Genomic DNA, 13,472 nt, shown 5'->3' on the forward strand with positions numbered 1-13,472 from the left:
AACTGTAAAATGACAATCTTTTAGAATTAGCATTTTTCCCATAAATAGACACTAAATGACTTATATCAAATAAAGTCACATATGCATTTTCATTAAAATAAATACTAAAATAATAAGTAATTTTCCTACATAGCTATTCTGGGATACATGCAAATTAGAATTCTGCATTATAGTTTAGTATGAATCATTTGTAGTTCTTCATCTTCACTGATAGGTGGGGCTAGTAATTTCTGCTTTAATTATAATATTTTAGCATATTAAAATCTATATCTAGATGAAGCAGACACTTCAAAGCTTCAAAACTGATGAAACTGCATGCTTCTCTTTTAAGGGATAAAGCTGTTTGCATTAATATGTGAAATATACTACTAAAACACCCCCTGCTGATTTCATAGGATTTTGCAAGGAGTTATGCATAATTTTCTGAAATTAAAAGACTGCAGATCAGATATTTATGATGATAAAAATTGGATCTCAAGAATTATTAAAAGCTTGGAAGATGTTTCTAAGATGGAATTTTTATTCAGTTCAATAATTATTTAACACATACAAGGATTTCCAGAAAGCAGTAGAATCAAAAGATTTGTCTTCTACCCTCAGTTTTGCCACTTACTAACCCGGTGACAGTGAATGAGTCACTGAATATCTCTGTGAACCAACAATACAGAATTGAAATGAGAATTAAGAGAAGTAGTAAGAGATGCTGCTGGGTAAGTGATGGGTCATAATTTCATGAATAAAGACTATTGCAGATGTCATCGTTTAAGACAACAAATCCCTATTTAGATCTGGGGACAAATTCTCAGGAATGTACAAATTCTCCATGACAACATGTTTTTGCACTTTTGAATTTATTTTGTTTTTAGGTTGCTGTTAGTCTTTTAAGAAGTTCATGTGTTTATACTTTGGGTCATCTGAATACCCTTCTTATGACTCAATGCAGTGGGGATATTCATAGCGGCATTAGTGCCAAATAATTCTATCTCAATTGTTTTCAAGCTAACCAAAACAGATGCAGGCAGACTGAATATGTAGCATCCATATTCTCCCAAATGACAGTGACAAAAATTTTGAACACAAATTTGGTAGTATTTTGATTCCAGAAAACTGATGAGAATATTCAATCAAAATATGGCACACTATAGCATTGATAAGTAGAATTAGGGGAAAAAAAAAAAAAGAAAGAAATCCTGCCAGCCAGCCAGCCCAGCATTAAGAGCAGTGGTTTAACATCAATCATTGTTGTAAATTAATAAGAGAATTAGTTTTGGCTTTGTAGGTTGGTATAGATTTATTTTGATTGTGTCTTAGTCATATGAAAACTGTAAGCTTGAGTTTATACCTAGACTCTTATTTATATGTATTTAAATAGCACCATAAAACTAACCTTAATTAATTAATTAAAAAATAATTTAAGCTGATACAGTAGTTGAGGGTATGGCAAATAAGATGCGGAAGAACTCAGGTCACCTTCTTTGTGTACTTTGCTATGTGACCCTGAGCAGCTCAAATGTCCTCACATTCATCTCTGCACAGTAAATCTCATTCTCATAGAAATTGAAATGGGAAAACAAAATGATGAAGATAACGTGATTGAATGTTTTCTCAGGTATAGTGTGTTATGGTCGATAAGACCCGAGTCAAGAGTTTAGGCTTTCAACCTACACTGTGATGCCACACCAGGCAAATCTCCTTACCACCGTGGGAGTCACGGCTCTATTTTCTAAAGCCAGGAGCTGCATCAGATTATCTCAGAGTTCTAAGACAGCTATAATGGATCTGGTTGGGATCTCCACTGGAATTTCAACATCTACCCACTGTTATTTGGTTTTCCATTGACTTTTAAACAACTTAATACTCAAGACATAAATTTATGATTCACTTGTGACCAATGCAGCAATCTGCCAAAAAACAACAACAAACTACAACAGGGCTGGAAGAGCAAAATTCCCCCACATATCAAAGAGCTTTTAATATTTTCCTTTGCTTTCTAGTGTTCTCTGATGTAACAGAAGGACAGAACTCTCATGAGTCTTCTCTCTGTACTTGCATGTAACCATCCTAGGCAAGTCAAATGACCTCTCTACATGGCACTGCCTAAAAAGCAGGATCTGAACGGTGAAGGTTGAAACCATGACTTCATCACTCATGAGATTTGCAGCATGGGCAAACCACTGAACCTCTGAGGCCTTACTTTAGCTTCAAAAACATGTAGCAATAGAATCTACTCATTCATGTGTTGTAACAATTAATGAGACAATAGTTGTAAAGAACTCACTTGTAAAGCCTGGCACTTATCTGGAAGCTCTATGAACGTTAGCTTCTATTAGAATAATCAGGTTTATCCCCAGGCCCCTTCCTTTAGCTTTCCACTTACTGCCCTGAGTTAGAGGCTGCCATACTTGGAGCATGAAGGGACACTAAGAAAACCTGCTAAGGTGAACATGGAGAGGCAACCTCCACCCTTTGCACAGGCACTGCCACAGAAAGAGAAGCCATTGTATAATTCTGGAAACCTGGACTGGTTCTGGAGTCCACGATTTTCTAGCATTGTGACTTCTGTTAAGTTTTATCACCTTTCTAAGCGTTCGTGTACTCTGCCGTGCACTGATGTTTGCATTACTTGTTCTATTCCACAACGCTGTGAGTAAACGATTTTTTTAAAAAGTCGATGTATCTGAAAACACTTTCCAAAGTCTAAAATACTACAACACAACATTACAACAAATTCAGATTAAAGATCCTGACTTTTATTCACGATTCTAAAATGAGGCAGCCTTCAGAACCAGAAAAGGTTCAAAGAACTCCAGCCAGCAAGGTCATTTGGCAGGATTTATGAACAGAAAACCTGACAACTGATTGCACAGACAATTGATTACATAGAGGTTTTGCCTTATTTGAATCATTTCGCCGCCTGCAATTGACTGGAGCTGAGACTCAGCTGTTACAAAAGGATACTCCCACATTAGGTTTTCAGGTTAGGTACTAAGGCCAGAGTTCCCCACGAAGGACTAGTGTGGAGGCATCGGCAGGCGAAATTTAGGTTAATTTAACAACAAAAAAGGTGACTTTTCTCCTCCACTGCATACAAGGGCCCAAAGAACTGCATTCTAACGCTGGCCTCTCAACAAATGGGCCGAAATGAATCGCCTTCTGCCAAATCACCTGTAATGTCCACCACCACTGAGCGTTTACCATACGCCCGGATTCCACTAAGTCCTGAACTCGCACACTCGCGGCCTCACTCCAGGGCTTACAATGCTGAAGTTGACAAATGCCCATTTAACAGACTGAAGACTGAGGCTGAGAGCACGGATGCGTGCCATGCAGCACCTGCAGGGCTGAGGTTCTTAAAAACACCCAAGCAACAAGGCGTTTGATCGCTAGTCACCCGCACTCTACTTGTCATAGACCCGCACTGCCCTCCGCGGCCGGGCTGCGGCGCTGCAGGACTCTCCCAGACCCCGCCCACTCGCGAGAATCCACGCCACGCGCTCAAGGGCGGAAACCACCGCGCACCCAGCCTGCACCGCTCTCCGCGGGACGCAGCGCGCGCTCCCTCAGCACACCCGGATTTCCTGTCCTTCTCGTCACTTCCGGAGAGGACGGCCATCCAATAAGGCGGGCCAGGAGGCGGGCCCTACTGCTTCAGGCTCCTCCCCCGCCTCACGCTGTGGGAGCTCCGGGAAAGGTCCGGCGGCGTTTGCGGGGGCTCATGGCTGCCTCCGGGAAGCTGCCCACCTTCCGCCTCCCGCCGTTGCCCACCCTTCGAGAACTCATTAAGTTGTTCAGACTGCAAGCAGCGAAGCAGCTATCCCAGAATTTTCTTCTGGACTTGAGGCTGACAGGTGGATGCATTGGCAGTGCGCCCGTGGTGTCCCGGCGCCCCTGGGTTGTGGCAGGCGGGTTCGCGCGGACCTCGCCGCGGGTCCTAAGAGCCCGGCCTCCTGAGGAGTCCCGCCGCCCCAGGCGCACGTGCGGGGCGATGTTCGCACAGAGCCCGGCGCGCAGGGGTGTAGCTGCGGGCGCGGGAAGGCGCGGAGCAGCCCGGGGGAGGAAGGTTCGCGTCCGGAGGTCTGTGGGCCGAGTCTCGCTCGTTACCCTTGAAGTGGGACCTGGGACCGCACGTGCCGCTCGGACTGGCTCCGCGTGCTCTTAGAAGTTATTAGGGCTTAAGGTCGTGCGAAGGTTTCCGCAGTACCTTGTTCAGAAATCCTCGTAGGATTCGTTATTCAGACACGTACCTGTTGAGCCAAGAACCCTCGAGGGTGCAGATAATCAGTGAATACAGATTGCACAAGCTGTGAGAGTGAACAGGTAGTTTATATTCCCTCGCCTTGTTTTTTTTAAGTGGTTTTATGAGGTAAGATTTACATACAGTGAAATTCTCCAGTTTGAGGTACAAGAGGATACGTTTTGATGTGTGTTTAACCACCACCCCCATTTCTTAGTGATGCTCTTGTATGAGCTTGCTATAAGCTCTATGATAAATGTGTACACTAGTTTTGAGATTTTGATATTTCATTCCACTACTTGATCCCTTGTAGAAGTTGAAAAGAGTAGTAAATCACACCCATGAAGTCTTTGTTAAATGATGGACAGTTCATAAAGCATAACTAAGTTGTTTTAATTTCTTGGACCTGTTGCCTTCATTCTGTCTGTAGCATTATTTTCAGTGAAACAGTTTCCACTCACGTGGTCTTTTTTTAATTGGAAGAGGGGCCTACTACAAGAACTGTAAAAGATTGCCCATTTCTAACATTCTTTGGGTTAACTAGTATTAGCCTTTTCTACTAGTTGTAAGCCTCATGCTGAATATAAAAATCATTGAGGGTTGAAAACATAGGTCTTTTTATTTAACAGCAAGAGAAAGCATCATTTACATTTTCTCATGTGAGTCTTTACTGAGCTTCAGGAATAAGTTCTAGATTGTAGATAATGATAATTTACTCTTCGGATGAGAACCCGAGTGAACGGAAATTAAAATACTTGAGTGAAAAGCTCAGATGGGAGCAGACCAAGATGAACACCCAAACACCCACACTTAGTGATTTGACATTGCATTCTTGTTATTCATTTGTATTTGAATGCCTGAGAAGTTTGAGGGTAAAAACACTGTTCTGCCTACTGTCATAGCTTTACATTTTTAAAAGATGAGAATATTAAATTCATTACATAAAGACTGTGCTTAATGAATCATTATTCCCTCTGATACGCATTTGGTTACTGTAAGGGAGCAAGTATTGGCTTTAGTAATTTACACCAGAGTTGGAGTTCTTTCTCTGCCACTGCTTTTTTAGGTGACCATTCACAAATAAAACAATAAACAAGGAAATTGTAAAGTTCAGAGTAGTTCTTAGTTACATGTTAGAGGGATTTGGTGAGAGGATGTATGAAAATCACCCATAACAAATGGTTAGTGGATGCTCATTCCCTCCCTGCATCCATTAAAAGACTATTTTTGGAAGAGTCTTTTTGCCTTTATGCTTATTAAGGTTACCTAAATAACCAAAATTGGGACTGTTTAGTGTCAGTGGACACTGTTGAGAAGTGCTGGTTTGTTTTTAGTAGCTAAATCTCCACTATCCTCAGAGGCCCAGTTGCTTGGATTCTCAGTCAGTAAGACCAGTACATTTTATGTTTTTCCAGAAGTGCTGATTAGTTGCAACAAATCACTGATATTTTGCTCTTCTGATTTCTTAAGGTCTGTTGACTTAAATTGACTACTCAAAAAAGTATTATTTCCATATTAGCGTATGTATTTGCAAATCTTAGAAAACCTCAAGTGCTGAATTTGACTTTTTTCTAAACGTTTCCAAAAATTCAAAGTTCTGAGAGTCTTTGATCCAGGAACTTGTTGCCATTGCCATTCTGACTACCTAGTAGGTGTCTATAGGTAAAAATGGAGACTGCCTGCACTTTTTGTTTTTGCACTTTTAACTAACAGCATTGGTGATTCAGAATGTGAACATAGTTTTGCTGAATTTAAGGAAATTTGATAATGATAATCCTGTTTTTGTTAAGGTACTAGTACAGTTCAACAGTAATATGAATGGCATATTAGAATATAGAATATTGAATGGCCACTATATGCTGTTTAGGTCAAGGGCTAGCTAATCAAGTATGTATTGTATATAAAAGATTAATTGGTTGAGTAAAGGCTCATAAAAATTTTAAAGTCCATACATTGAAATTTGCCAAAATGATCAAGATAATTAAACTTTTTTTCCCCCTCTAGATAAAATTGTAAGGAAAGCTGGCAATCTGACAAATGCTTATGTTTATGAAGTGGGTCCCGGGCCAGGGGGAATCACAAGGTCCATTCTCAATGCCAATGTTGCTGAACTTTTGGTGGTTGAAAAAGACACTCGATTTATTCCTGGATTACAGGTAAGATACTTAAAATGTCTTTTTTTTTTTTTAGGAAGCAGAAACACAATGTAAAATATTAGGCCATTATTCTTAGACCCCAGAGAAACCAAGGATTATATAAATTGCTCCCCAGATTACAGATCAGAATCACAGAGATTTTGATTGAGAGATCTAGAAATGTGCGTTCTATGAAGCATCCCCAGATGATGTGTTGACTACTGCTTGAAAATCTGCTATACACAATGATGCTAAAATGTTTTTAGTGACCTTATTTTAAAATTTATCATTAACTGTGTATATCATGTCTGTTCCTATTTAAAAAAAAAAAAAAAGGTAAAAATGGCCAATAATGATGCATTGGCATGACTTTTCTGAACCTCATTCATTTGGGTTCAAAATGTATTTCCACAAGCAAGAGATGGAGAAGATGTTCATTGGTCTAGAGAGACTAATTGTTAAACTTAAGCATTCTTATAGGAGAATTTTGTAAGTAAAGAAATGAAGTTATATCATTTTACTGGAGAAGATGTTCATTGGTCTAGAGAGACTAATTGTTAAGCATTCTTATAGGAGAATTTTGTAAGTAAAGAAATGAAGTTATATCATTTTACTTACAGATTTAGGATGAGGTTTGATTGAAATAGTACATATATCTTTAAAACACAGGTACTGTTATATGGGAAATATTTGAAAGAATGGGCGTATTTTAGTGGGAGAGAAGAAACCTTGAGTGTGGGTCTTCCTAGCTGGCAGTAGAGAGAATAAGTTTGTTTTGATCTTTCCTAAGAAAGAAATAAAACAGGTGGGAATTGAGGGATACTGGATCAAGGATTTGAAATAAGGAGGAACTTAAGTTTTTAAAACCTCAGCAAACAGTGAAACTGATTATTTCAGGCATTGTGTAAAGGGAAATCCTCATAGGGGGCACTTAATGACTTAAGGGCCTCTGTTTGATTCCTGTGTAATTCTAAAACATTGAAAGAGCCCTGAGCCTTTGACAATTTATTATGTGACTATAATAGAACAATAAAAGTATCCACGTTCTTTCTTCCATACAACAGGGCAAATTGGTTTAAAATTAGTATATTCTAATACTTACTTGTGTATATATTAATAGAAAAATATTTAAGTTCTATCAGAATGGTATGAGAAAATTTGTTTGAAAATGTGGGACTCTGTGTACGTCAGATTTTTTAGAAACAATGATTTCCCATCTTTATCTAGTATTTAGACCTTAAAGAATTGTATAATGTTTAATTTTGTCTAATTTTGCCCATCAGGATTCATTTCAGATTTCTAATTTATTTTGGGACTGTAATGTAGTACGTATTTCTTGATCAAATGTGGGATTTAATAGTGATGTTTGCTTTCAGTCGTTCTTATTTTAAGAACTATATCTCAATTTGAGGTGGAAGTGGGAACAATGTTATTGATGAAATCAATGATGAGAAGATAAAAAGAAACTGAATGCTGCATAATTCCCTTCAGATTTGTGGTAGTCTTTTCTGGATGTAAGGAGTACTTGTCTGACTTTTTCACTCTTAAAGGAATTTCTCTCTTTTTTTTTTTTTTTTAATATTTTTTTTTTAGTTGTCAATGGATCTTTTATTTATTTATATGTGGTGCTTAGTATCAAACCCAGGGCCTCACACATGTACTGCTGAGCCACAACTCCAGCCCCTTATAGGAATTTCTTAGCCCTCAAAATTTCCTCATCTGGTACATGCATTCCTTCTTATTAGGCGAGGGAGTGAATCAGTTTTCTTTCTGTAAATTCCCACTTTAATTTGCATATTCTCCTCTGTAATCTGAAGTGGAGATCTTTGAAGACGGGCTGTTTAAAGTCCAGTGCCCCCATCTCTTCTCAACCCCTGCCCCGGTCTGCCAATCCCTGCCGGGTAACCCTCTGCTGTATTTTATCTCATTAGATTTCTCATCACTGGACGTAGTGTGTATTGTTCTTCTCTCTTCTGGAATGTAAGTGCCTGTGAGGGTAGAGAGTTCCTTGAGTTTCGTTCCCTGCTGTGTCTACACTACAGGTGTAAAGTCTGACTCCAGGGGGAGTTGGAAGGTGGTCTTTCTCTGTAACTGTGTGTATCCATGTGTGGAATGAGCTGACTAAATGTGTCATAGGGAGTAAAAGTAAATACGTAGCATGGATTATCAGAAACTTTTTGTGCTCTTTTTTCCAAATATCAAGGCTAATTTCAAGGTGAATTATAGGAAATATGAATTTGACTTCTCATACATTTCAGAAGAAGTAAAATTAATTCTTAGTGTCTTCTGTGCCGGAAAGGAACTTGCCTTAAAAAGAAATGTTGGGTACTAAATTATCAAATAGGCTTCTTTTTCCTGTAAAGAATGTTTCAATATGTAAAACCACTTTCTATTAGAGGTCCTAAATTAATCATAAAGCTGAGTAAAAGCAGAAGAAGAGTGATCTATTTTAAGGATTCCATTTTAGTGATTTCTAAGCTAATAGAATTACTTTTTAAAGAAAGTATAATAATTTATAAAAAGACTTCTGGCTGAAAGTATATCATTTGTAGCTTAATTTAGTTCTTACAGTGTAATCAGGAAGCAGCTCAGGGAAAGAACAACTGGTGACAACTCAGTGCTGCAGAAGAGAGAAACCGTGTCTGAGGCCTGAACGCAGCGCAGTGTGGTTCTGTGCTGAGGAATGTGAACGCCAGGGTCTGTGCTAGTTGTGTGACGTTGGGCAGAAGCTGTCTCTCTGAGCTTCAGTGATTCGTAGGTGGTTAGAGGAACTACGTGTCGCCCGACACTTAGCAAGCACTCGGTAAATCTGGATTATAAATAATTATTAAATTGTTGTCCACAATAACAGAGGAACCGCTGGTGACTCAGGATTGATCAGGAGACTGCTGATCTGGAACGACTATGGGACCAAAGTAATGTTACTCCACTGGTGCACTGGAATCCTCAGTGCCCTGGAAACGGGCTTTCTCCAGCTCATCCAGCTTGCATGGGACACCCAGGGTTTCTTTCTCTTAATGCTGTGGCATTCCAAGTGTGCAGTCCTTGGCATTTGTTTTTTGCTATTTTATTTTATTTATTTTTTACATTTTTATGGAGAGGAGTAAAGAGATTCCTGACCGCTCAAGGAGCTTGAAGCCTTAATGGGTTCTCCCATCATTTCTGAACTGTGAATTATTTCATAAATATTGTGTTCTCCTTCAGACAGATAGTTCAGATTCTTCTTCATTTTTGTCTTTTTTAAAAGGCTTCATACATTAATAACAATAGAAAATATTTATGAAGAATTTGCCATGCTAAGTAGTTTGTTTTACACCTTTACTGAGATGTAGTTGATGCTCAGTAAATTGCACATATTGCAGGTATACAAATCACTGAGTTCTGACATATGTATAATCACACAAAACCATTACCACTGTCAACATAATGAACTTCACCATGAAGAGTTCTTACGTTTCTCAGTAATCCATCCCCTCCTCCCCTTACCTGTCTTCAGGCAACCATTGGCCTGCTTTTGTTACCACACTGTTTTCCATTTTTTAGAAGTTTATATAAATGGAATCATTCAGTATGTACTCTTTTTTAATATTCTCAGTTGTAGATGGACATAATACCCTTATTTATATGTGGTGTTGAGAGTCGAACTCATTGCCTCACATGTGCCAGGCAAACACTCTACCACTAAGCTACAACCCCAGCCCATTCAGTATGTACTCTTTATTGTCTGATGTCTTCTATTTGCATAATTACTTTGAGATTCACCCAAGTTGAGGTATCTTACCAATAGTTTGCTCCTTTTTATTGCTGAATAGTATTCCATTGTATGGATATTCCAATTTTGTAAATACATCCATCCGCCTACTGATGGACGTCAGGTGCTTTTTTACCATTGCACATAAAAATAAAGCTATTTGAACATTCCCATGCAATTCTCTGGGTAGGTATAGAGGTTAGGAGGCAGCTGTACCATTTTACATTTCCATCATTGAGCATGGAGGTTATTCTTCATACCAGTTCATAATTAGTATAGTGTTTTTCACATCCTAGTCAGGAGCGGTGGTATCTTATTGTGGTTTTTATTGGCATTTCTGTAATGAAGAATCACATTGCATATATTTTTATGTGCTTTTTTGCCATTTCTATTTTCTGTGGGGAATTGTTTAAATTTTTATTGCTCTTTTTTTAATGTTGAATTTTAAGAGATCTTTATATAGTTCAGATTGATGTTTTACAAATGTTTTCTCCTCAACTGTGACTTTTCATTTTCTTGACAGTGTTTTTTGAAGAACACAAATTTATCAGTTTTTACTTTTAAATATGCTTTTTGTCTGAATATGTAAAAACAAATCCTACTACTTTGTATAATTATAATGTACCAATAAAAATATGAAAAAAAGAAATGAACATTAAAAAATTATAACACTATAACTGTTATCTAAGTAATAAGCATCTACTGTACTTATTATTTAAATAATTCCCATGATTGAGATTTATTTTAGTCTTCAATCCGCTCTCTTTTTTACATGTGAAATCTGCAACATCTTTGTTGTTTAAATATTAAATACATTGATGTTCATTAAAAAATAAATATGGGGCTGGGGAGATAGCTCAGTTGCAAGCACAAGGCCCTGGGTTCAATCCCCAGCACCGCCAAAAAAAAAAAAAGAAAAAAAGAAATATGATGCTTGTCAAATTTTTAAAATATTTGCCAAAATCAGGATTAGTAGAAATCGCTTTTGTTTTGTTTTTTTTTTTATTTTTTTTTTTTTCAAGATGTTTATCATTTTAGCTTTTGCATTTAGGTCTGTGATGCATGTGAGTTAGTTTTTGTGTGTGCCATAGGTGAGGGCTCAGGGTTTTTGGTGTTTTGTTTGTGTTTGCCCCATATGTTGAAATTAACCTTTCTTTTTCTCATTGAATTGACTTGGCACTGTTTTCTTACATGTGTCAATCTATATCTGAACCGTGAATTCTGTTCCCTTGGTCCATTGGTCTGTCTTTTCACCATTCTCAATGTGTATTGATTTGGTTTCTTTGTATTTAGACATGAAGTCAAGTAATGTAGTCTTCCTTTTCAGTATCATTTGACCTTGATTTCCATATAGTTTTAGAATCAGATTGTCAATTTCCATTTTTTAAAAAGCCTGGCAGGATTTTTTTGGGGATTAGATTTAAACTGTAGATTAATTGGGAGAGCGTCAACATCTTAATGATACATTCTTTTCATCTTTGAATGTGACATATCTCTCCATTTATATTTTCTCTAATTTGTCTTGGCAGTATTTTATAGTTTTGGTGTACACATTTTGAATGTGTTGTCAAATTTATCCCAAACAGTTGATTCTTTAGAGGTGACTTCGTATCTTGCAACCCTGCCAAACTCACTTATCAATGACTGTTTTGTAGATTACTTAGTTTTTGCTGCATACATTATCGTGTCACCAAATGAACACATTTTTCCATTCTGTGTTCTAATATCTGTGCCTTGATTTCTTCTGGCTGTTAGTTGTCTTCTTTTGTTAGCTAGGATCCCCAGTACAGTGTTAAATAGCCGTAGTAGGAATACACATCCTTGTGTTGTCCCTGACCTTAGGGGAAATAACGTTCAGTCTTTACAACAGACCATGATGTTAGTTGTTTTTTTTTTCTAGATCTGCTTTTATCAGGTTGAGGAAAGTCTCTTGTATTCCTGGTTTGCTGAGGTTTTGTTGTCTATGGGGGAAGGGGGCAAATAATGAATATTGGATTTGCAAAAATGTTTATTGAAATAATCACATGGTTTTTCTTTTTTTAGTTCATTAATATGTGAATTCTATTTTTTAATGTTAGACCATCTGTAGTGGAGCGATGTCACCTTTCCCCTCTTTGCTCTTGCAAAGTCATTTTATGTCTGTTTTTTTCCTTATTGCTCTGACTGTTGATTGGTAAACTTTATTGATCTTATCCCAGCAAAAGCTTTTAGTTTGATTGATTTTTCTCGTTGTTTTCTGTTTTCAATTGTGTTGATTTCTGCTCTGAAATCTTCATGTCCTTCCTTCTGCTTACTTTAGGCTTAATTGTTGTTTCTATGACTTTTCTAAAGTGGAAGCTGAGGTCATTGATTTGAGACCTTTTTGTTTTCTTATAGACATTTAGTGCCATAAAGTACTGCTAAGTACTGTTTAACAGAATTCCACAAGTTTTGATATGTTGTATTTTAATTTTCATTCCATTAAAAATGCTTTCATTTCCTTTCAGAAATTTAAGTGTCTTAAGGTACTAAATTTACAGGAAGACTTCAAAAGAAATTTTGAGATGTAGATTTAAAGAGAGATTTCAGAAGTAGTTCAGAATTTCCATTTAACCTTCAGCTCTACTTTCCTTTTGATTTGTATTTGACTTGTGGATGATTTAGAAATGTATCATTTAGTTTGCAAATTTGGGGATTTTATTTTTCAATGTCTTTCTGTAATTATTTTTAAGTTTAATTTGATTGTGGTCAGAGAACATGCTTACATGACCCAAAGCATTTTAAATCTATTTCAGATTTAGTCCATGGCATAGAATCTTTTTTAGGGGGATGTTTCTTATGCACTTAAAGAGAATATGCCTTCTGCTGTCATTGGATGAGGTAGTCTGTAGATTCCACATAGATCAAGTTAGTGTTGTTCAGGTCTTCTTTATCCTTGGTGATTATTTGTCTACTAAAGAGTTATTGGTTGAGAGAAGAGTATTGAAATCTCCAAATAATAATCATGGATTTGTCTCTCTCCTTGCAGTTCTGTCAGTGCACTTCATCTGTTTGAAGTGCTCTTACTAGGCTCATGAACATTTAGGATTGCTTTGTCTTTGTGGTGGATTGACCCCTTTATAATTATGAAATGATCTTCATGACCCCTGGTAATATTGTTTCCTCTGAAATCACTTTGTTTTGTATTACCTAGCTATTCCAGCTATCTTTTGATTAGTGTCAGCATACTATATCTCTTTTATATGTCTTTTCTCTATTCATGACTTTATATTTAAAATAGGTTTCTTTTATGCAGCATCTACTCAGGTCCTTTTCCCTCTGATTTGGTAGTCTCTGCCTTATGCATTAGTTTTCTATTACTGCTGTAAAATCA

General features: G+C 37.3%; 1 protein-coding gene across 2 annotated transcripts in view; it reads left to right on the top strand.

The window, feature by feature from the left end:
- The first annotated feature begins 3,654 nt into the window (after positions 1–3,654).
- Positions 3,655–13,472, top strand: part of TFB1M (transcription factor B1, mitochondrial) — a 45,373-nt gene continuing 35,555 nt past the window's right edge. Inside the window, exons 1-2 of one of the 2 annotated variants that reach the window (XM_079148675.1) lie at positions 3,655–3,848; positions 6,239–6,390. In XM_079148675.1, coding sequence (XP_079004801.1) covers positions 3,716–3,848; positions 6,239–6,390 — 285 coding nt within the window. In that variant the 5' untranslated portion in view covers positions 3,655–3,715. Of the gene's footprint in view, positions 3,849–3,879; positions 4,075–6,238; positions 6,391–13,472 lie in introns of those variants that run through there. The other variant, XM_079148676.1, reaches the window with a different exon arrangement.

This window comes from Sciurus vulgaris, assembly GCF_902686455.1.
Source record: "Sciurus vulgaris genome assembly, chromosome: 7".
Lineage (NCBI taxonomy): Eukaryota > Metazoa > Chordata > Mammalia > Rodentia > Sciuridae > Sciurus > Sciurus vulgaris.